The sequence below is a fragment of the Sebastes umbrosus genome, chromosome 2 (assembly GCF_015220745.1).
Source record: "Sebastes umbrosus isolate fSebUmb1 chromosome 2, fSebUmb1.pri, whole genome shotgun sequence".
NCBI lineage: Eukaryota > Metazoa > Chordata > Actinopteri > Perciformes > Sebastidae > Sebastes > Sebastes umbrosus.
Genome location: NC_051270.1, coordinates 33406641 through 33433011, shown reverse-complemented (window position 1 = coordinate 33433011; position 26371 = coordinate 33406641). Strand labels below are relative to the sequence as shown.

The 26371-nt window shown below is 40.0% G+C and overlaps 1 protein-coding gene across 8 annotated transcripts in view; it reads right to left on the bottom strand.

The window, feature by feature from the left end:
- myo9aa (myosin IXAa) overlaps nt 1-26371 on the bottom strand; it is a 133917-nt gene that overhangs the window by 55974 nt on the left and 51572 nt on the right. For 7 of the 8 annotated variants that reach the window (XM_037793190.1, XM_037793198.1, XM_037793205.1 and 4 more), the window contains exons 3-6: nt 6464-6558; nt 6311-6373; nt 4691-4790; nt 1594-1650 (exon numbers count right to left, since the gene is read on the bottom strand). In XM_037793190.1, the coding sequence (XP_037649118.1) occupies nt 1594-1650; nt 4691-4790; nt 6311-6373; nt 6464-6558 (315 nt within the window). The remainder of the gene's footprint in view (nt 1-1593; nt 1651-4690; nt 4791-6310; nt 6374-6463; nt 6559-26371) is intronic. The other variant, XM_037793225.1, reaches the window with a different exon arrangement.

The following is a 26371-nucleotide window of genomic DNA, read 5'->3' as shown; positions in this document are numbered from 1 at the left end:
GCTGCTGCCTCTGTCAACAGCAGTACATTGCTTTGCTTCAGTGTAGTAACTCCTGTCTGTTTCTCCTCCTCCCATACCTCGTACAACCCCACTTCAAAACACCCAAATTATCCCTTTAAAACACATCAATAAGGTATAATATTTCCTTCAGGGCTAATCACAGTGGTCACTGCATATTTTTTTGTATTTTCTATTCACTAATGTCATAATTTACATAAACTATACTAAGCATCTCACAGTATCATCAGCATTCAAAAACAGTTAACTTAACTGAGATGGAAAGAGTGGAAAATTAATTAATTGATCAAATGTAACTCAAGAATCAAAGAGCACTGTTACATACATGAGTTAATAAACAGAAACATTAATGCCCACCACAAATCCCAAAAGACTTTTTTGATCAATGGCATTATTCAATCAGAGTATTTCTACTGCAGAGTGTGATTTGAATCAGATCCAGTGATTGAGAGGTGAGGGCTACATACTGTAGCTCAGCCACTAACTAGCTAGTGAACAATGGAGCCCGTCTGGGACTAAAACTCAGCCCATTACTCAAACACTCACATGTCTTGTGAGGCTGCAATGCATTATGTTCTATTCAGGGAACTTACAGTACTGTAAAAAAAAAGGCCAGGACTGTTTTATGTTTTATGGCTCTGATTGGTTGTTTTATTGATTGACGTATGTTCCACCAATCATGTGCAACTGAGGTGATGCCACGCGCCACAGTTCTAAATATTGTCAATTACGCAAGTGTTAGTGGGAAGAAGAGAAAAGTAACCTTAGATAGCTTGGATTTGGGACTTCAGTTGCCGGATTTTGTTGTGAGTAATGCATGGTCTTTCTGTTTTTTTCAGTTAGAAAGTGAGTATAAAGGGCAGGTCCATTATTATAATTTTTTTTAGATTTTTATATCATTCTGTAGTTTCCCAGTGGTGTTCCTTATGCAGCCGCTTTACCTCGCTGTTAGACAGCCCTTTCTGACGGGGACTTTATATTGCAGTCTTCAAAGCCACCAGAATACAGGGCAAGTCTATGACTAGAAGGCAAGTCCAAGTCAAGTTGTAAGTCCTTAGAGGGCAAGTCTGAGTCGAGTCTCAAGCCTTGAGAGAGTCACAACTTGTGGAACTTCTTATTTAGATTTTTGTATTCTTGATAAATGTCAAAGACTTGATGCTACAAATACTCTTAATCTTCAATATTGCCCATATTTGTTTGTGTAACTTAGTGAGGACCTCATCTTCAGCGCACTGCACTGTCAATGATCAAAAAAGTCACACAGGTTACAGCAACACAGGCAGCTACAGAGACCAGGATATGACTAGACATACCAACATAACTCAGAGCAGCACAACGGGGGAAAAGCAAAAAACAAACAAAGCTGAAGTAAACACCACCCAAACCAAACCAAACCAGGAAATAACCAAAGAGCAACTAAATGAGCAGGAGGATGAGGGAGGGGAGTGTGCAACTGTGCAGGGAAAGTGTGGCTTGAGCTGCAAGTGCTCAGGTGACCGGAAATCTACTTGTGTTGAGGTTTCTCCAGTGACACACACAGACACATGGACGGCACACACACACACAGATACTGACCGGTTCACTATCACAGTAACTGTCCCAGTGCAGTTGGTGGGTTGACTTTGTTGTCATCTGGAAATGTTAAGGCAGAGTTCACAGAGGGGCGAGGTTACGGTTAGACAGCAGCATTCAAATGAAGACACGCTGTACAATTAAACACAGATTTATGTGCAACTAACAGCAATGGAAGGACGTGCTGTTAAGACGCAAGCAATGGCTGAACTTTATAGCTCTGTTCATTACATACAGACACATATCAAGTAAGCACAGTCAGACAGAAGTCAAACATTCAAAAGCACATAGACACTGATGAAAGAGATGTTTGCACACAAAACGCATTCACAGACGCTAAACAATAAGCACATGTCATGATTGAACACATCAAGTCGTTAAAGCAGGATGAGAAGGTGGAATAAAAGCTGCAGATTTGTAGCAGGCACAAACATTAAGGATTCAGAATGAATGACTTGCTTTACTTTACATTACAGCTGACCATTTTTAAAGCATACCGTGAGTTTCTATGATTGATTTCCTACATTCAATGATAAACTTGCACGTAAAACTTGCTTGAGATATGAAATCTACCACCGCGTACAACCTCCGTTTTATGTTAAATTGCATTGCATGGTGTTCCAGTTTGTAAGCAGGGAACTGTTTTAAAATGCTTCTCCAGGTCTGTTTAGAAAGGTAGCACCATCTGTGATTTCCGACTCTGCTGTTGAAAAGTGACATTTGTAATAAATAACCAGATTTACATGAATGTCTGCTCGTCTATGCCTTTATAGATTATTTTTCAGCATCATATCTTATCAACACAAAGCATTTTAGTAGTCAGTAAGACTCAGTCAGTGTGTCCTTAAATGCACCATCTTCAAGAGTTTTTCTTACAATTTATAACTGCAGTATCACACAATATATATATATATATATATATGTATATATATATATATATGTATATGTATGTATACATACATATACATATATACATATATATATATATATATATACATACAGTATATACATATACATATATACATATACATATATATATATATATATACATACAGTATATGATAGGGCTGTCAATCGATTAAATTATTTAATCGCAATTTTTATCTGTTCAAAATGTACCTTAAAGGGAGATTTGTCAAGTATTTAATACTCTTATCAACATGGGAGTGGGCAAAAATGCTTGCTTTATGCAAATGTATGTATATATTTATTATTGGAAATCAATTAACAACACAAAACAATGACAAATATTGTCCAGAAACCCTCACAGGTACTGCATTTAGCATAAAAAATGTGCTTAAATCATAACATGGCAAACTGCAGCCCAACAGGCAACAACAGCTGTCAGTGTGTCAGTGTGCTGACTTGACTATGACTTGCCCCAAACTGCATGTGATTATCATAAAGTGGGCATGTCTGTAAAGGGGAGACTCGTGGGTACCCATAGAACCCATTTTCATTCACATATCTGGAGGTCAGAGGTCAAAAGACCACTTTGAAAATGGCCATGCCAGTTTTTCCTCGCCAAAATTTAGTGTAACTTTGGAGTGTTATTTAGCCTCCTTCTCCAAGCTAGATTGGCATGGTTGGTACCGATGGATTCTTCAGTTTTCTAGTTTCATATGATGCGAGTATCTTCACTGTACCTTTAAAACTGACCCTGCTACAACCTACAACCTAAAAATTGCAAGTTGCGTTAAAGAAATTAGTGGCGTTAAAACAAATTTGCGTAACTTTGACAGCCCTAATATAAAATATTGAGTAAATTCTTCGCTGTAACTGATTGGTTTCATATTTAAGCATCTCAAGAAAGTTTCAAGTCTTTGCAAAATAATTTGCATTCTGTATTTGAATGAATTAGACCCAATGATTGCTACAAAATGAGGAAATAAACTTACAAACCTACTACTTGCTTTGAACATAGGCCAGGTAAATGTACATTTGTGGTTAATGGGCTGATTAGCAGAAGCAAGCTCTCAAAGCAAAATGCAGAATGAGTGATAGTTAAGGAACAAGGTGGGAAAAGGCCATAACTGCAACGTGTTTATGTAGCTTGTAAACAAGTCGTGTCGATTGTGTGGACAGGAGGGGTTGTGAAATCCATGCAAGAGCTCTAGCTGTGGTTTTCTTTATGTAAACTCCACAGAATACACAGATCGAGGAAGAGAGATACAAGGGAAGGTTAGAATAAGAAAATAGTGCAAGAATGTGTGCATGTATTTATGTATGCAAGTGTGTTTGTGTGTTTGCATGTGCACGTCAGTGGCCGGGAGGAATGGAAGGAATTCCCTGCTCTCTTCTGCGTAGGCGTAAAGGATTTAGGAGGAGGCGAGCGGGTCCCTGGTTGTCATGGCGTGACTGTCAAAGCTCAGAGGAAGAGACGCAACCAATTTTACACAACATCCACATTCCATACCTGTAATGTGTGCATGTGTTTATTGTGGCTTTGTTTTACGGGTTATGTGGAACCTGTTTTTGCAACAGAGACGAGTGCCAAATACTATTTTTGTCTTTATGTGTGTGTGTTTGTCAGCGGTGGTGTCGGGATGAGGATGTGTGAGTGCATGTGTCCAAAGGTAAATGGAGACTAAAGTGTATGCAAAACCCACACACATGCAGTGACACCCACAAAACGTACATTAACACACAATCAAATGAACACAAACACACAGATGTTATAAATAAAACACTTCACTTTGAAAAGTGAAGGAATTAGACAGTGACAAGTCTTGTTTGTATGTGTGTGTGACAGAGAGACAGAGAGAGGGACTATATAGAAGGTGTTGAAAGCCACCGACAGAGGAATGCGTTTCCTTTGTGTCCTCATTTCTCTCGGTTTCCTGTTAGCAGAGACACAGAGGTAACTGTGCTCGGTTTGCTGGGTCTAACCACTGGTAGATGACACCAATACAGACACACACAACTCTACAAATGAATGAACACTGTGGCAAACACATAGAACAACGCAAAACTCATAAAGACATAAAAACTCAAACATAAACAGCAAGTGTAAAACAAAACCAGGAAAGATTACCTGTTAATCTCATATATTTAACAAATAAACCGTATATTATTAGTGTCTGATTTGTGAGGGTCCCACCTGACTGAGGTAATGGTATTCTTCAGGCTTCATGAGGTGAAAGGTTTTCCTGTCTTCTTCACTCGCTCCTGCCAGCAGGTAGTAAAACACATGGTAGTTTCTAAAAACAAAAAGAGCATTTCCACGTATGGTTAGTTAAATTTAAACTCATAACAAATGCAAGCTTTATTGTTAACTAATCAAATTAGTTTTTATATGAGACTATCATGTAGGGCCTACATCTGGAACAAAAATATTTGCTTCTGGAAATGGTTTAAGGTTAGCAAAAGTAGGAAGACAGTAACACTATAATAATAATAAAAAAAGATTAAAAGTTATATCCACATAACTCAAAACAAAACTACAAATGGAGAGATAGCCTTCTACTAAATAAATAATAAATCTACCTAAATAAAAAGGGCCTATCTTCTGTCGGCTACAATGGTTATTTTAGCATGCCTTCAGATAGCATGTTAGCTAATGAACAAGCATCACACAAACAGTTAGCTTCCTAACATCCTTACATTTAGCATATTCAGGTAAAACAAAAAGCAAAAACTAGAAAAAAGAATCACGACAGCTCTGGTAGGCTATCTCAGTTTGTTTGTGTGTACGAGCGTGTATGTGCATGTGTGTGCACTTTTTCCCTGACAGCATCTAGCTGCAGCATAAAGGTTAAAGGTCAAAAGCGTGCAGCAGCTGTGTGACCACGGTCCTCTTGGAATGAATACACACACACACACACACACACACACACACACACACACAAGCTATTACGGTCCCAGAGTCAGCAATCCATCTCAATAAGAGGTGGCTAACGCAGGGGGCCCAGTGTGAGCCCCCCGTGGTGAGGTTAACCCTCGCCACATTGTCCAGCCAGTCCAACACATTAGTGTCAACTCCACTTAAGAGCTCAATTCATTCCACGAATCACACTTTGGCAAACTCAAACAACAGGCTTTCTGAGTTAAATTCACTCAGATGCACTTTTTTTTTTGTTGTTGCCAAAATTCAAACTCCATTTATTTCATACTTGCTGCTGGCACCATTTTTTAAGTTAGTGAATAAAGTGCAGTTCAAATGTCACGTAAAATTGATTCAACATAGAAGACTGCGGAAATTGCCAAGATCGACACAACCTAGTTGACATAGACATAATTCATATTTACATTAGTGTTGATATAATACATTACACGTATAATACATTAAAAACTTTCATTTCATTGCTCAGAAGTGAAGCGGCCTCTACGGTTAGTGTCACTACCTGCTTAACAAAACCATGTACTTTAGTTTTGCATTTGTAATGCCAAATACACACCAGAGCAGCGGCCTGCGGCGAGCTGCCATGCAATGTGATTTTGTGGCGAAGTGCGGCCAAACTAAAAGTTAAGAGAAGTTTGACTTTTAGCAGCGAAGGGCGGCCAGTGATGACCCGCAGCCAATCAATGTACAGATCCTGTTACTTCTGTGACATGTTGACCTACAGTATGTTACAAAGAATTTCTTCCTGCCTGACACACATCAACACGCCTCCCGACTGCAGAAAAATGTAATTATTGCAGCAAGCCATACTTCACCGCTGCCTGGTGTGAATTTGGTGCAAGACTGTGATTACAATCTGCTTCTCTGAGAAGCGCTCACCGCTCATTGTGCTCCTGATAGACCAGCCTCGACTTCTCAAGCAGGTATTTCTCCACATAAGCTCTGAAAAAAGATAATACAATAAAACGGTTAACTTCAAAACATCATTTTTTTGGGGGAAAATGAAATGCATTCGTCTCTCTGGTTCCTTACCCTCTCACAGTGCCGCTCTCCTGGTAGTTCACCTGAATGAACTTGCCAAAGCGACTGGAGTTGTTATTGTGGGCCGTCTTGGCGTTCCCAAATGCCTGAAGGGGAAAGAGAGGAAGACGTGGTGAGACGAAAGCAAACGCAAGAAAAGGCCACATATTACACATCATACACAGTTTAGACGTTTAAAGTCAAGTTCTGAGTCGACTGTAGGTATGGATAATCTGTTTGTGGGTCAAGCACAAAGAGACTGTGGCCTCGTGCCAAACATTGTCTTGAAACACGGTCAGCCTGGACCGCGCGGAGCAAGCTTTTCCTCTTACATAGTTTGAAACAGCGTTGGCCCGAGACAGATGATTAATAACATGGTTTTAGGATCTATTCAAGTCAGAGTCAGACAAATTGCCAGAGTGGGGATGAAGGAGCTTGGGCCAGCAGAACTGATGGAAAGAAAAAAAGCTCCTCAGTGAGTAATGGGATCCATGTGGCCGTGTGGAACATGTGTAGTGGTTGTGCTTTAATAAGACGCTCCAGTATTTCCCCTCGCGGCTCTGTTTATGTTGTATGCCTGCCTGGAGGGGAAGTCGTTTTTTCGCCCTACATAAACCCTGTAGTTATTTGTAGCTCCGCCACAAGTAAACAAATTCCTCAGTGAATCACTTAGAGCTGCCCCGAGCCCTGCGTCTGTGGAATGGGAAAACACCCCTCTCTGACCCCACCCTTCACCAACGCCGTTTACCAACAGACAAGCATGCTAGGAGAAGGCTAATACCGAGCTAACAGGCTACGTTGTGGGGCTTTGGGCTAATCCTAATGCACACTTTTGCAGGTCAGACTGCGAGGAGTTCATTCATCGTTGAATTGGACTTGAATTCCAAAAGCATTCCGTTTTGTTTCAGGGTGGGCCAAGATTGGCTAGTAGCGTTGCTGCAATGCAACACAGACAAAACAATTACGACACGGTTCTCTTTTACAACCAGCAAGTCAAAGCTTCGCAAGTTAAAGCTTCGCAAAGCAAAACAGCAACACACAAATGACTCAATGACCAACACGTTCTCACAGGAGGGCGTATAAATTGCACAACATTATACAGCTTTTCACGTGTCATTTGTACGCCATGCAACAAAACTACGATAACATCCGCAGTTTAGGCAACAAAACCACTTAGTTAGGTTTAGGAAAAACGTCAAGGTTTGGCTTGAAATAAGTACTTAAACTTAGTAAAATACGTACGGAAAAAATGTAACATAATAATAACAGAAAACATGTCACGAACTTCACTAACAAACACATGACAAAAGTCATTAACGTAACTTACAAAACAAAACACCGGTTGTGTGTTTGTTGGGCCCATCCACCTCCCCACCCGCCCGCCATAAGCAGTCTTTCTCACTTTATATTCTACGTCACCAGCTCTGAGCGTAGCATATTTACGTGTTTACATTGCAGTAGGTACAGACTACATGGCGTACAAATGACGCGCCAAACGCAAGAAAGGCGTTCTTATTGCACGCTAAATGCATTGCATTATCTTGGCATTCATACACCTTTGAGTACAAACGGGCTACAAACAGGTTGACTCACGGTTTGCAATGCGTTTCATTCACAACATACAAGGGTAATGGACAAGGCATGTAGGGTAGTCCTTTGCAAAAGTTAAGTTAAGTAGTGTTTGGATATCATATAGAGAACCTTTAAGGTTAAGATGATCTCTGTCCCATTATAAGTCTGTGGGCAAAGATCATCACACCATTAAGATTCTTTTGGGAATCAGGACCAAGGACACAGACTCTACTACCGGCAGAGCCCGTCTCAAACAACTGGATTACAGCAATGAACTCGCCCTTCATATATGACTCACCGAGCTGAACAAATCATTAAAATGGGCCGACGCTGTGGAAAAACCTATTCAACTCTGCTGTCTGGACAAAGAAAGAGGTCAAACTGAGGAACAACGACGATACCATTTCACATCCAGAGATGTGGGTTTTAAAATGCAATGCTGGTCTTCTGTTCACCACTCTATCCGTCTATGAACTGGCTAACCTGCCCGGCTCAGGAACTACAGGTCAGACGAGGACACACCACCATCAGTTAGCATCTGTAAGAACTTCCTCATAACAATGACCTGCTCGCAGACACGTCGAGGAACTCGGGTCGGTCGAGTCGAGTATCAGACCTTTCAGTGTTTGCTTGACATTTTGTGTTGGGCCAGCAGGAAGCAGGATATGGAAAATACTGAGAGCTGATTTATGTCCAGGCACCGTGTATTCATCCACCTGGTCTGTGTAAGAAAGATGCATAGTTAAAGAGGACGTTTTTACAGCCGATAGTTTGTATTCTTCCTAAACTTGGCGAGCTCCATATCAACGGCAATAAAACACAACAGAAAGGACGATATGTCATAACTGACCTCTGGAGGGGATGGAGTTTCTTACCAACATGCAAGAAAAACATATAAATGCATGCAAAATTAATGGAAATAAGTGCCTAGAGAGAGCTTACTGTCATTAGGTCACTGAGCTAGGATAATCCCATCATTTCAGTTTCTATGAATAAGTGAAGATATTAGCAGTAACGTCTGTCACACCATCCTCACAACATCACATACTCCTTTTGTAACGTGTCAACAGAAAAAAAAAACATCAATCAGTACCAAATCTGTTGCAGACGGTGACATCTTTTCACCCAAAATAACCGCAAATAGACCTGAATACAAAGCAGCTACAAGACAAGTTGTGCTTCCAGTAAAAAGAAACGATTTTCCTGCACTCTTGCTCTTTCCACCTACACAAACATCCCACAATAATGCAAATGTGTTCTTGCGACTTCTCCTACGGGAATTGTCAAAAGTTATTCTGTGAGATCTAAATCACCAACTTGAGCTCAAGTTGAGGTAAAGTGGGAAGATGGTTTCTAACAGTGGATTGTTTTCCCCTTTGAATGATGACAAAGACTGAAAGGGACACCAGCGCTAAAACTGTTTGTACAGACATGATTCGCACCACTTCAGTCCCTCCAGCAGGTCAACAACATTATTCTTGGCTCCAGACCACAGACGGAGCCAAAGGCAGACCAATGACAGACTTGAGATGGTGCCAGTGCGTTCTGGGTGTAATGTGTCTACGGGCTCGGTCAAAGGCGTTCAGAGGAAGCTCGGACAGAGAGGATGGATGCCACAAGGCTGATGTGGTGTTTTCATAAGTAAAGCACTCCGTTGATCCTCATGTCAACAACTGTTTGGCTGTTCTGAATACTGTGGTCACTGGAAAAAACAACTTTTAATTACATGTCTTTCAGTTGTGGCTTTCAAAATCAATCTACTTTCATTTTGTGGGAAAGTGAACTCATTCTGATGCCTTCACTCAGGGTAGTGACTAATCCCAATCATGATCCAGCTCCTTCTTTCCAATTTAAAATATACTATTGCATTGCCCGTTCGTGGCGCTCAGTCCGTCTCAATCCTGACAATTGTGCTACTATTATGCACAAAGTTAGCGGTTTGTGGGTCAGGTCAGGTTCGGGTGGTTGAGTTTTATATGTTGGGTGGGCTCTGTTGCTGCAGTAGGGAACAAAACATGACGTCATAATCGCCAAATTTATCCAAAATTGACCCAGAATTTAATTCAGAATTGATTTAAACTGCAGATTTGTTTTCAGTTTTCTCAACACCGTCATCTTTAGCTTCTACCCGCTGTTAGCGGTGCACGTTAAAGAACTTAAAGCTCTGTGATTGGATTGTTTCTTGCTGAAATGCACCTTGGGAGTCGTAGTTAACTTCTTTTTTATGAACACATCTTTACCACTCTATCTTTGACTTTTTATCAAGGAAGGCAGACGTTTTTCTTTTATACTGATTTCTATTTGTTGTAACGAGTTAAACTACTGCAGAAGTTGTAGAAGGATTGTTTTTAAAGAAGGCTTTTACAATTGTTCCCTTATATTTTGTGATGACATAGAATAAGAAACTGTAGTTCATCGGGACCTGATCCATTGAACAGGGCTGGATATACCTTATTAAATCTATCTCTTAATATTTAGTATATCACATCAGTACATCGCTAGTTTTGTCATAAAATAAACGTTTGCATTAGGGAATAAAAGATGTACAGGGTCATACGTCTCCAACAGGAAACTTGTAATATAAAACATAAGTTTCTTTTCTGGGAAATCAATTAGACTTCCAACGCCGCCTCACACAGAGGCAATCAGTTCACATTCTATTAATGCTTCGGTCTGTAGTGAGGTAATTAGGTCTTCATTTGCCTGTGTGTGCTCTGACTCACGCAGTGTGGAGCAGAGACACATGGCTTTTAATCAGGGTGACTTCATTAGCAGCTTCTTAAGGAGAGGAGAGTAGAGTGAAAACAGGAAAACAGACTGTTGGGTCGAGTCTACAAGGAGTTGGGAGTGTTTCAAACGGACGGAGGGGTCACGCTAAGCGCCGTGCAGACAAAAAGATGCTTGATTTAACTCATAAAGGGATTATCTTTCAGTAAGTCATCAATTGCGTGGGGGTTACAAATGAATTTCCACGCTTTAGAGGTCATGTGACAGCATGGTCCCAATCTACACAGAGAAAGGCTTTGTCTGAATTTCAAAGTCACTTAAGTGAAATGAGCCATGAGATAAAAAAAAAAAAAAAAACGGCGTTCTTATGACTGCAAATTGGTTTAGGAAATTGTCACCGAATTTTTAGCATTCCTTCCTTGACAGTAGCTACGGAGCATGTGAGTGATTCAGTGGTTACTCAGAGGCTCATTTGACCTCCGTAGATTCATATCCTTCTCTGAGCCCGTGACCATACCGACTCATCCACCACAGTATGCGGACAGGATGTCAACAATAGAGTGAAAGGGCGAGTGACTCGGTGTGTCACGGTTATGTCACGGCGTGTGTGGGCAGATAACTTTCTGCAGAGGCTAATTCCTGACCACCAGGCCTCTTGTTATGTCACACCTAAAGTCATGCTGACCAGAGTGGACTAGTGTGGTCACTGTGGTTGTTTAATCACAGGGGGATCTGCAGTCCTGCTTCCCAGCTGGGTGAAAGCACGGTGGGATGTGGGTTCTGGCAGCGGCTGCTTCTGTCAAAACAGTGTTCGAGGTGGGATGTGAGCAGGTTTAACTGTCAGAGTGAAACACTTACCAGGCTTTTCTCTTTTCTCCTCATGAAGATATGTGAGCTCGTCTTTGTGAATCTTGCACAGGTGGGACCAAGTCATTGTTTTGCAAGTCACAAGAAAGTCTCAAGTCTTTGCACTCAAGTCCCAAGCCAAGTATGACAAGTCAAGTAAGTCCCAAGTCCTAAACTTTGAGTTTCGAGTCCTAAACAAATCATAATTTGCTCTTCACCAAATGTAATGCCATTTTAATAACAGTAGCGTAACGTAAGTTCTTTGTGGGGTTTTCCTGCAACGTGATTGGGTGCTGTCGGATTGGTTCAAACAAAGTGGATTTAGGGAATTAAGTGTAGGATAATCAAAGTCCCAATAATATTCACCAAACAACACAACACACAACAAAAAAACAACACTTTTCGGAGATTCAGCAATAAACAACAAAAGACAGAAATTCAGCTTGTTCAGTTCAAGTCCAAGTGAAGTCACACGTCACTGTTGTTAAAGTCCAAGTGGAGTTGCAACCTTTTTTTTATGTTGTCAAGTTGAGTCTAAAGTCATTGAAGTTGTGACTCGAGTCCAAGTCAAGTGACTCCTCTGGTTACTTGTGATTCAGCCATTTATAAAAAGGCGCCAATGTTTGGTTGTAAGCTTAGTTTAAAAGTTCAAGCTTTTTGTAACACTGCTTTAGATCCTACCGTCAGAAAAGCTGTCTTCCTTAATTCTCAGCTAACTCATCATCACTCTGACTGAAACGCCCCTGGGAGCAGATCTGATGGTCCAGTGAAATTAGAAATATAGACGTCAAGCCAGACACGTTGTGCACCTCTGACAAGAGGCATCACGCTTGAATGAACTGCCATAAAGCTCATGAGAGTTTAATGTGTGTTTGGGGGTTTTTGACAACTGATGTGTCCAAGACAATTTCTGCTTCAAGCTTTAATAAAACTGTAGTCACATCTGTTTATACTGAATACTAATGTAAGAGCCTGCAGTTTGTATCAAAGATGACGTTTCTCACACTACAGCCTGAAGAAAAAATAAATAAACAGGCTAAAACTTCTGGGAATCACATTCCCATTATACTCCCATAGCTCATGAAAGAAAATCATGTAAACCAGCCATTCTTTCTAGCTGATACAATGCTGCATCAACCAGATATCTTTCATACATATTGTAGTTTATTTACCACATCATTATGTTATAACATAAAAGTCTGTATGTTGTTACAATAAGAAACATTTCTTGGTTTAACAGGATGTCTTAATTTTGTGTAACAAAGGGAAAAATTGAGACGTAACAAAGTGATATGTTGTTATAACAGGAAACATTTCTTGAATTAAATTAAATTGAGTTATTTGGTACAGAGCTGCAATGATTCATCGATTAGTTGTCAACTATTTAGATAATCGATTAATTGGTTCTAGTAGTTTGAAAATGTCATCTTGGGCTTTGGGAAACACTGATTGACATTTTCACCAAATTTCTGATATTTTATAGACCAGAGAACTTATTGATTAATCGAGAAAATAATCGACAGATTAATCTACAATGAAAACAATCATTAGTTGCAGCCCTAATTTGGTATGGTATCATAATAAATATGTCATAATACCACGTTAAATACCTAGTTATAATGTGAAAAGGATCATGTTAAAACAAGGCAGGTTTGGAGTCCTTAGAACAGAGCCCGGCTAGCTGTTTCCCTTTGTTTACAGTGTTTATGCTAAGCTAAGCTAACCGGCTGCTGGCTGTAGCGTTGTATTTACCAGACGGATATGAGAATGGTTTCCATCTTCTCATCTAACTCTCCAACGAAAAGCAAATAAGCACATTTCTCAAAATGCCAAACGATTCCTTAAAAAACTTTGTGAGTCACTGGACTACAGTCTGTAAGTGTGTGTGTGTGTGTGTGTGTGTGTGTGTGTGACGGAGAGAAAGCAAACAAGAGAAACCTAATGAGAAAAAGCAATGGCCTTTTGATCAGTCCGATGGCTGACTAAAGTATTTGGCTCAATCAGAAAGTCCTCCTGAGTTAGTAAGAAGGAAGTGAACATTAGTCACAGGGATGGAGATGAAAGCCAGGCCTAATAAAAAAATAATCACAGATCTCCAGGACTGCTCAGCTATCAGAGACATCTCTCATAAACCTCTGAGTTAGAGAAGACAAGTGGGAACAAAAAACACATTCCTACGTTACACAGACCCCTCAGACAGAAGAAACCTTCAAAAACCTCCAAATTAGTCAATTCATTTCCCCATGCTATTCCATAAACTGCAGAGCTGAGTATGAATCCTGAAAGAAGGCAGTTGTCTAACATCCTCAGGCTGTGTGAGAAGTGCTCCATCAGTGTACTGTGTTTGAAAAGTGAGACTATATAAGTAAATAAAGTACATATCTGAATGAATCCATTTCCTATGTTCACTGATAATGATCTGAAAGGTATAGATAACCCAGATAATCTCATCCTAAATAAGCCTAAACCCTGTTAGCTGCAGCCTAACGTCGAGTACCAGAGAAAATGTCTTTATATCCAAAAAGTCAGGAACACAGAAAGCAGAAAACACTTTCCAGGAACACAGGAACCTTATTTGTTTGTTTTAAGCGATGGATTTTGCAAAGAATTTATAAGCCCAGGGGGAGGAAACTGTTCTCAACCCACAGTGAGACCCTCTTACAGTAAACTCCAACGGAAAACATACAAGAACAGTAAAATTCAATGAAACAATAAAATACAGGGAAATTAGAGGCCTGTTGCATCATCCCTCTGTGTTATTATCATACCTGCCAACCCTCCTGATTTTCCCAGAAGACTCCTGTTTTTCATTGCCCTCTCCCGGTTTCTTCCCGGGGTCACAATTCTCCCACATTTCTCCCAATTTATGGCAATTTTTCACACCTTTTTTTCTTTTCGTTTTCTCAACTTGTTTCTCGCACTGTACAGCGTGTATAAGCCATAAGGCCTGCTGTTTCCACCCCGGACAGCAATAGAGCTACACCAAATGTCTTTTCCAGGTGGAGGAGAGCCGCTTGCGACACCACGGCGCGGTTTGAGCAAAGCTGGCGTGGCGTGGCGCAAGCCATTGGAAATAATGGGTCTCAGAGCGCAGTGGTGCCGTTGTCACATTGTGTCTTAAAGGGCCTTCAGTGAGTGAGAGACGGAGAGGGAAATGGAGAGAAAGAAAAACTCAAGCAGGGGCAAAAAATGAATGAATGAATGAAAACTGATGAATAGTTTATGCCAGAGATTCACACAAGTTCACGCCAGAGGGGCGAATTATTCAGTTTTCTTTTCTGAGAATTAAAAGTAAAATTAAAAGTAAGCCTATTTAATAAAAAATGCTGTTGCAGTGTTATTATTATTTTGTTATTTTTATTCTTTAAAAGTCACCAGAAACAAAATCTCTGAAATTCAAATTTTTCCCCAGACCTCCTGCTTTGGTTTTGAAATCCTCCATATTTTTGAGGTCTCAAGGTTTTCAAGAATAGTTATTATTACACAAATTGGCCTAAATGGACAATCCACTAAGATCAGGACTAATTTTGGGAGAAAATGCTGCTGATTTGGCCAAAAGGACTCCCTGCACAGTTTGTAGGTGGCAGCATGTTTACCTGTTTCCTGCAGAAGTGAGTCAGCGCAGTGAGCTGCCCGTCATTCTTTATCTGCTATAAAGATTCATGTGTGTGGTCAACTTCCTCTGAGTGCCTCCCTCATTCATCTGATCTCTGCTGTATTTGTGTTTCTTCTTCTTCTCTCCCTCACTTTCTCTCACACATCACGGATACCAGCAGACAAACAAACACCAGCAGCACATATTACTGGTTACTGGAACTGAACATCTGTATATTAGTAACCACAGCTTATTGTAACTGTGGTGGTTAGAGGGTGAAATACTTCAAAACACACATGAGATTAGATTATCTCTATCGTGGAGTGTTCAACAGAGAATAGAACAAGCAGAGCAAAAACTTAATGAAAAGGTCCACCGTGCCAAAAACTAAACAGGAAGTCTTTCAGACAGCGAGCAGACAAACGCCTCAGAGAACAACTTATTCAGAACAATAACAGCATTATTCATTTTGCTCCATTTTTGAAACATAATGATGCATCGAAAACATCGATTACCAACTAGGCAAAGTCAATGAAGCCATCTACTTTAACCCATTTAAAGTGCTGTGTGTTTAGTAATCATTGATACTTATATAACACTTTGAATTGCAATAATCCTACTGAATTAAAACTAAACTCACTGTTTCTGTGTCAGTTATATTAATACTACAAGGCGAGGCACAATTCATACATGATGCAGTTTCAATGTGCTTTGTTTTTTTATTTTACATTCAAACTTTAAATGAAAGTGTGAACCTAGAGTATATACATATTTAGATAAAATCCTGACATATATAAAAGTAATGAAGACAACATTAGAAAGCAGCGGAAAATAACAGGGTTTAGTTTTATACAATTGTGCAGATTTACTAATAATATACAGTTCTGGCTAAATCGTCGTTGAACTGAACTCTGGTTTCCAAAATCTAATCGGAAAAGAAAAATGATAATTGTTCTTAAATCTAATTTCCAGTTAGAAGAATCAAATCAAATGTCTTTTAAGACAGAGATCGTTGCAGCGGGAAGGTCAAAGTTTGTTTCCTCTCACTTTCAGTTTGATCTCTCTGCACAACCTCAGTCTTGCAAAGGATTATGGGTACATGGCAGCAAGGTAAAATCTTTACGATCACATAGGCTCCATAAAGAAAGCCAATAAGAGCAACTACTGTAACTCTAATGAGGAAATCTTATGAACGGTGATACAGATTTATTAAAGAGACTTTCACATACCCTCTTACTGCTGCCCTCCAGTCTGACTCAGTCTGGATTATTAGTATGCGGGTGCAGTAGAGAGATATGAGGATCAGCTAAACTGAAGGTTAGTCCTCTTTGTTTTTAAGTTCCCATCGGCACTGAATTCCCCCCTGACAGCAAACACACGCACGCACGCACGCACGCACGCACGCACGCACGCATTCCTAAAATCGATGAATAATTGTGATCTCGTTTCCTCCCACATTTCATCTGAAATAATATTAATTTCCAATTTCCATTTTTCTTTGGTATGCAAACTTTTGTTTGCTATTGCTTTTCTAATGTATAACAGCTGATATGTGTGGAGGACTAAAGGTGATACTACGTAACAATAATAAGACACAAAGATTAGGCTCAAAGCAGTTCAGGGCCAGGTGAGACGGCAGCTACTGCACCTGTAACTTGTCTGGGAAATATCTTCCAGCTTCAGTGCAGAACAAAAAGGATAGATTATTTTAGGTCATAGCATTAAAAAAAAACTAAAATCATAACATTATGAAAGCAGGTCTGTATTTCTGCATTCTTCCGAAAAGAAGTGAAACTACATTCTTCTTCAGAGTAACTAGATGACTGAAGTTACCGTGCTTTTCTGTGTGGGGTGACTATTTGTAGCCGAGGCCTTTTCTGTGGAGCACAGCTGCCTCACAGGATTTATTTCAAACATTGTCAAGATGCCTTTGACGCAATGTCATTTCTCACACTGGCACACAGAGTCTGCTCTGTTCTTCAGTCATTATTCCTGCTCTTTCTGCCATGTGACAATTTCAAAGAAACAAAACTTCTCCTCGGCTGAACTTCCGACCCAGAGTTACATAAGAGAGAGAAGTTAATGTCGTCCAAAGACGTAAGAAACATACTTCTCTCAAAACCTAAAAAGGAGCACAAAGTGTGGCAGAACAAACAGGACCAAAAGGGGAGCTTCTGGTTTCAGCATCAACTTTACCGGGACAAAAACAATAGTGCTGTGTTTCCTCGTGGTAATGGGATGAGGTAAACGAGAGGCTCGGAGAGGGATGAAAAAATGAGGGAGGGAGGGGAGAGAGAGAGAGAGGGAGAGAGAGAGCGAGAGAGATGTAAAGAAATGTAGATCATTAGAAACTTCTCAGTTCACTTGTGCTGCCAGTTCATTCGTTTCCCACTGAAAACCTGTTAAATCAAGCTAAAACATATAGTGTGACTTCATCCTCAGATGCTTCGGAGAGCAAACTGGCTCTCCCTTTATGTTGTGTGTTTAGTTCATGTGGAAAGAGGAAGGTGGGTATTTTTAAGTCGAGAAAAAACAAGGAAGAATACAGAGAAATTCCGAGCAATCATTTTATCTATAAAAAGATGTAAAATATTAACAACAGCAGGAAGAAATCCTGAATACTTTGTAGATATTAACTTTGCATCAACATCTGGAGCTTGTACGTTTTTTGTGCCTTTTGACTCAACACATTAACACATAAACCAGCTTAGCTGGTTTGTGAAATGACTTGACGTTAAGTTTTTCAAGCGTGTTTAATTCCCTAAATAATAAGGAGCACTGGAACTATAATTCAATACCATTGAGGATTTATGTCTTTTAGCCACTATACAGGATATAAACCTTTTGATATAGAAACATAAACTTTGTTTTAATTCTGAACTTTTAAAATCTTAAAATAGGCATGAACGTAGAGATGCTCAGAAGTCATTTTTTTGCAAGTCCAAGTCTCAAGCCTCTTATGGTTGTAGTGAGCGTTCTGCTACGAACACGGCACAGCATGTACTGTATTGTCATCACTCCTTTATTTATTACCATAGGCATGCAGTAATAACTGTAACATTTTTCAACAACAGCTAGAGTGCAACCATATTGTATAATTACACTGGGACTCCAACTGATGACAGTTTATAATCTACTGTAAATTAATTAACGTGGTCTTTTCTTTCTCTCGGTTTAAACGTGGATGATTAAGTTATCCAGTCATGGCAAAGCCAACACTCTGCGAACAAGTGTGGCAAGCCAACAAACACTCCCACATCTTTTCAAAATATTCAGCGAACGCCAGTCACATCAAGTTAAGTGGTGTTGTTGCTGCAGCTTACAGTCATCACCTTCTTTGAGCAACATATACTGTAGGAGAGTTAACATCCTCAGATTATTACTGATGCTGTCTGGCAGCCCTGGAGTTTCTATGAACGCAGTAAAGATCATTCCCTTAATCCCTTATACTGTAGTCTCCCGCTCACACTTCCTACATGTACAGTATATACTTGTATCTGCATCGCCCGTGAAAGGTTTGATAATAACTGAGGTCATATTATACTGCAGGTTTTGTCGCCAGTATTTGTACCCGAGCTTCATATTTTATCTCTGTATGGGATTATGTAGTCAGGAATCCACAAAAAACTGTAGAAAAGTGTTTCCCAAAACACGTCAGTGATAATGCAAAGATAAAAGGAGGGAACCCTTTGAAAGAGGAAAAGTGAGATCATTGACTATGCACACAAATACAGGCCTTTACTGAGCATGAATAACACAAAAAAGATATTCTTCTTTCTGCTCTTCATTCTTCTTCTGTATGATAATGTATTAACGTGATTCAGAGTATTTTATGTGTTTGATACAGTTCAAGACCTTCAATCAAACTTGAATATCTAAACTTATTCATAACTCCCGTCTGGTGATACTTCAACAACAGAGGGACCTTAATCCTCCCGTCATATTCAGTGATAACCACAGTATATCCAGTCCATATTAAAGAACCTAACCTGTCCAGTCTCATTAGGGCCAGAAGGGTTAACAAGATGCAGACTGACTGTCTTCTCTGTCCGTCTTCATCAGACCAACTGTCTGCAGACTTTTGGGGTTTTACAACATCAGTAGGAGGAGCCGATGTTTGTCATGAAATGCTGTCATTCCTTCCACTCGGCCCACAAGCTCCATCTCAGTGCTGTGAGTCACTCCACCGACATATAGAGACACAGGACCTGATTGTTGAGGCAAATATCAAACTGACCACCGCACCCACAACAATACTGAGCCACATAAAGAGTCTGAGGGGAGATGAGATACACATCTGGAAAAGAAACCGCGACCGCAACTAAAACGAATAGTCGATCTAAGTAACAATTAATCATTAGGTCATTTGTTTTAGCAAAAATGACCAAAGTTCACTACTTCCACCTTCTCAAATGTGATTTTTGTTTTGATGGTTTCTTGGGTTGTGGACTGTCGGTCAGATAAAACAAGACATTTGAAGACGTGGACGTTAAATCCTATTTTGATACTTTTTTTGTTTGTTTTTTGAGCAAAAATACCAAACATTTGTTGGTTTCAGGTTCTCAAATCACATTATGTGATCCTTTTCTTTGTCGAACATGATTGTAAAACTGAATATCTTTGGTTTTTTGACTGTTGGTCAGACAAAACAAGACATCTGTAGATGTCCCCTTGGGCTGTGAGAAATTATAATGGACAATTTATACTTATTTCTGACATTTTATAGAGAACAAAATGAATCGATTACTCTAGAAAGTAATGGGCAGATTAATCAATAATGAAAATAAGAGTTAGTTGCAGCTCTGATTGTTAAGGTGCAATTTAAAAGACCGGAAGTAAAATAGTAGCTTAACTTAAGTCATTGGTAGACAATAATAATCACTATGTCACTTCCCTTGAGACGGCATTGCCCTATTAGTTTAAGTACAACTCTGGTTGTAAGGTACTACTGTATGTGTACTGCTTGTCTTGTAATTTTGTGTTTGACTACTTTTGTATCATTTCTATTACTATACTTTTTTCTCTTTATCCGTACTTGTTTCCGTCCATGTGCTGATGCAACACCTGAGTTTCCCCTGTGTGGATCAATAAAGACTTATCTTATCTTAATATGATAACACAACACACCCACAACTGAACCTGATCCAAATACTCCGTAATAAACTGCAATTTCTAAACACAGACCTTCTCCAGCTGGCATCAACGCAACCCACACAAACAATAAACCAGAAGATAACCTGAGCTGTGTGAGACTGGGCAGACTGGGCCACCAGGCCAGCATCACTCGTATTGATCCACACACACACACACACACTGTTATACACAGTCACACACACACACACACACACACACACACACACACATAGACAGAGAGAGTCTGAGCCCTCAGCTTGAATCTGTGCCAGCTCGATGCAGCACTGCAGACATGATGGGCGTGGCCGCACCAAAAGGCCTCTTCATCACTTCCTCGACATAAGACGCTGTTGTAACGACACTGAAGAATTAATAATACACGTTAACTGGTAACTAAAATGTTTGACTGATTGTTAAAAGGGGCAAAAGCAAGACAATATTCTGCTTCATCATGAATAAGTTCCAACTACATAAATCCAGTCAGAAACACATGTTAATTATGCTGACATGCTGAATGGTCATAGAGGCAGCTGAGGGACACAGCTGTCCTTCATTCAACACACACAGCTCTCAACACATTGGAGAAGCCTGATCCAGATAAGTCTTTGCATGTCTGCTGAAAAAATAATGTAAGCAATTATCAAAATTGTAGCCACTTAATTTTCTGTTAATGTTCACTCTACAGAACACACCAACAAAGAAGAAAAGGGTGTGCTTCCACATTAAGTATGATGTCCGTGTTGATATTTCACACGGCAAATAGTTAAAAAAACAAGGGCAGAGAGATTTGTCTTGTCAGTTTTGAATAACATGATGACTGATCTGGTATTAAAAGAGATTTTATTGGCTCGCACCAAAAGCCCTCTGGTGATGTAATAGCTTCCAGTGACATACCTTTACATGCCACTCTCTCACTCAAAGTGTTTATTTTAATAGCTGGGTGGGGATCATGTCGGGTTCAAGTGTGGCTGCAGACTTCAGAGAGAGGATGAATTACATCAGAGTGAGTCAGTCACATACTGGTGCTCTTTACAGGTCACCATGTTGGATTTCTAGATGAAAGTAAAGGTACAAGAGGTGTTCTGAGCTACAGTTGGACCAGGCATTTAGTCTGCAGTCCAAAACCACTTGTGCACTGACTGATCTGAAGAGTTTCCAGTTAAAACACTAAGCTACGATTTAACACTTTTCAATACAATAACAGCACAGTGTTAATTCAACAACTCTCTGACAGCAACAACTAAAAAAGAATGTCTACGTGCAATAGATTTGATAATCGATTAAGTAATTTGTCAAACATTTTGCCGGTTTCAGGTTAAAAAAATATGAGGATTTACTGCTTTTCTCTGTAAACTGAATATCTTTGGATATTGGACCACTGGTCGGACAAAACTGGGACTGTGACAGGCACCTTTCACTATTTTATAACATTTAAAGGTCCTGACACACCAAGCCGACGGTCGACTGTCAACCAATTAGAGGCCGTCGGTGAGCGTCCATCGTCCTAGTTTTTGCGGTGTGTCCCGCATCGTTGGTTCTAGTCTGCCTGTGTCGGAGGTTTTTTCTCAGCATGTTGAATCGGCGGTGGAGCCCGTCGGTGAGAGAAAACACTCGGATTTGTTGTTCAGCTTAAACAAATCAGTGCACGAGAAGAGAAACGGACGTGAGGAAAGCAAGCCAACGAGTAAAGTCGAGGAAAAACACAGCAGGCTCTTCTCATTTTTCATCTTCATCTCATCTGATCATTCCAGTACACAGATATTTTCACAACAACATGGCCGTCAGCTGTAGTTTTTGCGGTGTGTTCAAGTGCAACTTGTCGGCCAAGACAAAGGCGACGTGAGGCAACGCAACAGTCGCCCTTCATCGCCGCTACTTCTTGGATGTCGGTGTATCTGGGCCTTAACAGACTAAACAATCATTTGATTAATCTAAAAAAGTATGACTAATGAAAATAATCATTAGTTATAAGCCCCTAAACAAAGACATGAAGACACTACAAGCCGGCACGTCAGTGATGACAAAAGTCCAAACCTTTACTCAAGTAGAGCAACTGTACTTAAAACTTCATTATAGCAAAACTATAATCAAAGAAAAAACTATAAAACAGTAGTACAAACGAGAACATGTACTTAAATATCAAAAGGGCTCATTCTGGAAAACTGTCTCTTTCCAAATGTGATATTTTTCATCCGTTAAAAATATTTTAATGCTGTATCGGTCTCACTCTTCTACGTACTTCTAGATAGTATAAATTCCAACATTGGATTCATATTTTGTGAGATTATTACTGTACATGTTTTGTACTTAAAAGAGCAACAGCAGTAAACAGTGCATTATATGTAGTTAAATTAACATGTAAAGTCTCACTAAAATAAATATACTTAGGTACTAATGCTTCAAAGCTGCACTGAATTACACTTAACTTAATGTACCTTGTTAAAACCAGAGAAAAATGAAGTTGTCAGTGTCGGAGCAAATTTGGTGGCGTTCCAGTCGGCGCTGTGCTTTGACGATGACGAAGTGACCCGAGTCAATTTGCCTCCCTGTATAGGATGTGTTTGACAAGCGCTGAGTAAATGTGCTCAGCCATCAGGAAAACAGGCCTATCTGTAAGAGCAAACACTAATCCCACTCACTCCAGGAGCCTGAGTCAATACGCTGATTTCTCAGTGCCAGCGAGTCGCTGGATAACCGGCTGCAGCTTCACAGGGAATATCTCCCTCTCTCCCTCCTCCTTTAATACTAGTGGTGGAAGAAGTACTCAGAAATTCAATAAAATGTCAATTGCAATCAAGAACTGACTGCAGGAGATGTTGAACGAGATAACTCAGGACAACTGTAGGTTACAAAGCAAAGGCATCTCTATATAAAACCTGTTGCACACATAGTTGTGTGTTTTGTGTGTGTCTCTTGTTGTGTGGAGGTGTGCCATGAGGGATCACAGGGAGGATTTATGGAGCGGTGACAGATTTCTGGGCAAGAAGACGATACCTTAATCCGACTCTTTACATTCTGACTGTGTGCATGTGAATATCTGTGTGAGTACAGGTACATCAGACAGTGCAAAGGGTAGAGATTAAGAGAGTAAAGTATTGTCAGTCTGTGAGCATCACCCCCATGGGGGTAGACAGTACAAAAAACATTCAGTATAATGATATATTTCATCAATTCCTACGTGCTAGATTGCTGTTTTAGCTGTAATTCCAGAGAAAAATGAGTAAAAGTTCCTCTCAACACTCAAACTAAAAAAACTAGATTGGCTCACTGTAAAGTGAGAGGAGCAGAAACAGTCCAGACATCAGCAGAAAGAGAGGAAATGCGGGAGAAAGAAGCTTCCCAAATCTGGCCACCATACAGTGAACTGGAATGTAATAGTGAGGGGGAGTGAGGGGTGGAAACATGGAGTCACATCCCAAATGCAGAGCGTTCGGACAAACGGAAAAATCAGGAAAAGAACAAGAACTAGAAACGTGTTGTGACTAACTGTAACTGAAATATCTACAGTGTTGTTTCAAAGTCTCACACAGCAAATTACAGTCTTTAAGAGATTTATGTCTTGTTTCTTTCTTAATGTAAGAGTGAATGATCCCAATGTAGAGCTGAGACGATTAGTCAATTAAACAATCGGTCAATCGACAGAACAATAGCCACCAATTAAACGTCATTTCTCATGTCGGAATGTTAAATATTCCCTCGTTCCAGCTTCTTATTGTAATTTGCTGTGTTTCTTTGTCTTTAAAGGGTACAGTCACATAATATTTCCATTCTACAGGGATTCCCGTTAACTTCTATTAAAGCCCGAACGATAGTAATAATTCAAGCATGTGTTTCCTGTTTTGCTGCGATCTCCAGCCGACTACGGTGGACTCACAGGTCAGAGTTCACCTTCGTTTAACTAGAAACACTGACAAACTGTGCGCTTGGAAATGATAAAGTGATTATTCTATCGTGCTTCATGACTATATGTAGTACCAGTGTCATACTTCCAGACAACAAACTGTAGCATCACTCTCCAACACTGTTTACAGTTTGTGATTCATTAGACACTCAGAAGTGTGACATCACGTCGTTTTTGGGGGCTGCACGTGTGGAATGTGGCCAAACCTTTATTCGACAGAAAACTTAATTTGCACTGCGACTAAAGATTTTCATATTTTCATTATTGATTAATCGTTAATATATCAAATAAGCAAATAGTGAAAAATGGCCAAAAGTGACGACTTCAAATGTCTAGTTTTGTACAACGAACATTTTAAAACCCCAAAATATCGAATTTATTATCAGATTAGACAAAGAAAAGAAGAAAATCCTCACAACCGAGAAGCTTGAAAGGGGTAATGTTTGCTTAAAAAGAATTACTTAAACGATTAATCAATTATCAAAATAGTTGTCGAATAATTTTCTGTCGATTGACTGATCGATTAATCAACGCATCATTTCAGCTCCTAACTTAAAGGTAGGGTCGGTAATCTTGAGAAACTAACAAGAGTACACTAGATGGAAAAAAAATTAAATAATGTTAGAGCATCCGATTTGTTGATTGTTGTCGGGATGTAATGAGAATTTCAACAAATAACAGAGAAAAGTTGGAGCGATTCAGTGAATATAGGTATTAAGGGTGTGACGAAATATCGTGCCACGAAATATCGCAATATAAAAACGTGAAAATATGCATCGTCGAGACGAAAAATTGAATCGCGATATCAGGGCATAATAGATACTACGTACATACGGGCTGCGGGCAGCTCCAGCCTCTTCCTGCTGCTCTGCAAGGCCTATAGAAGGAGGCTGAGTATGCGTCATATCTTTGGGTTACGACACATGTGTCGTACCCCCAGAGCCATGTCCGCCCGTGACTCAGCCTCCTTTCATAGGCCTTGTCAGAGCTCCACACACATCAACACACACAGCGCAGTCAGTGAACAGCTGATCAGAGACACTGCGGTGGAGGAGACGAGTTGACGCTACGCTTGTTGCTGTTAGTAAGTGCAATAAAACTATGCAAGTCCGCTGTCTCTCATCCTCCGCCGCTATATTTACACAAGCAGAGCGCGTTAGCTCGGCGGCTAGCGGCTAACTGTAAACACGTGTAAGTTATTTAGTTGAGTTGTGACTGACTTTATTTCCATCTAGTAAGCCGTGTTTCAGTGAATGAGTTTTCATGAAGTATAGGAGCAGCGTAACGCTCGGCCACACAAGACTGAAACTGAAGCTGGCAGTAGGCTGTGTAGTCTAACTGTTTAGGTTAGTTTGTCATGTATCTTACTGGTAAACTGATCAGCTGGCTGAGACAAAGACAAATTAGCCTGATTTTAAACACATTTATGACAGTGTAGAAAAACCCTAAACATTATAGGCATCATAAAAGTAGAATCTATGGCAGAACAGTTGTATTTGATTATATCAGATTGTACAGTTCCACTGTTTTCTGACATTTTTACAGACAAAATGATTTCATCAAGATGAAAACAATCACAACCCTTCACCGATGTATGTGCATCAGAAACTCTTCACAGATGTGTAGTTGAATGTAATTCTTGAAACGGGCCATAAAGATGTAAATAAACAGACTTGTTTTCGTTTCTCACACTGCACTGTTACAGGCTATAACATCACCCTAATGTCCTTTGAATGATGAAACTCAATATTCTCAATAACACTGACAAAATAGTCACACGGTAAAAGCTGCGTACTGACGATGAAAATGTCTCCAGGCATTACTCTGCAGGACAGAGTGGATTACTCACTCGGCCACAGAAATATAAACCTCACTCTCTTCCAAGTATTTATAATCTCAACAGTGTCCTCACACTAACAGTGCAAAGCTGCTGCTAATTGTTATTACAGATCAGTCACTGCCGGGCCGGGCCTCCGCTTTCCCAGTTACTCAAGTTATCACAGCGAGCTGAAAGCACACGGGACGATTACAGCACAAGAGAAACACGAGAAGGATCGATTACATGTTAGGACAGTAGAACCGGTTCTGCTGAAGCTTTGTGGGAAATTAGAAACAAAGAGTATACTTAAACAGGTTTGGGTTATTT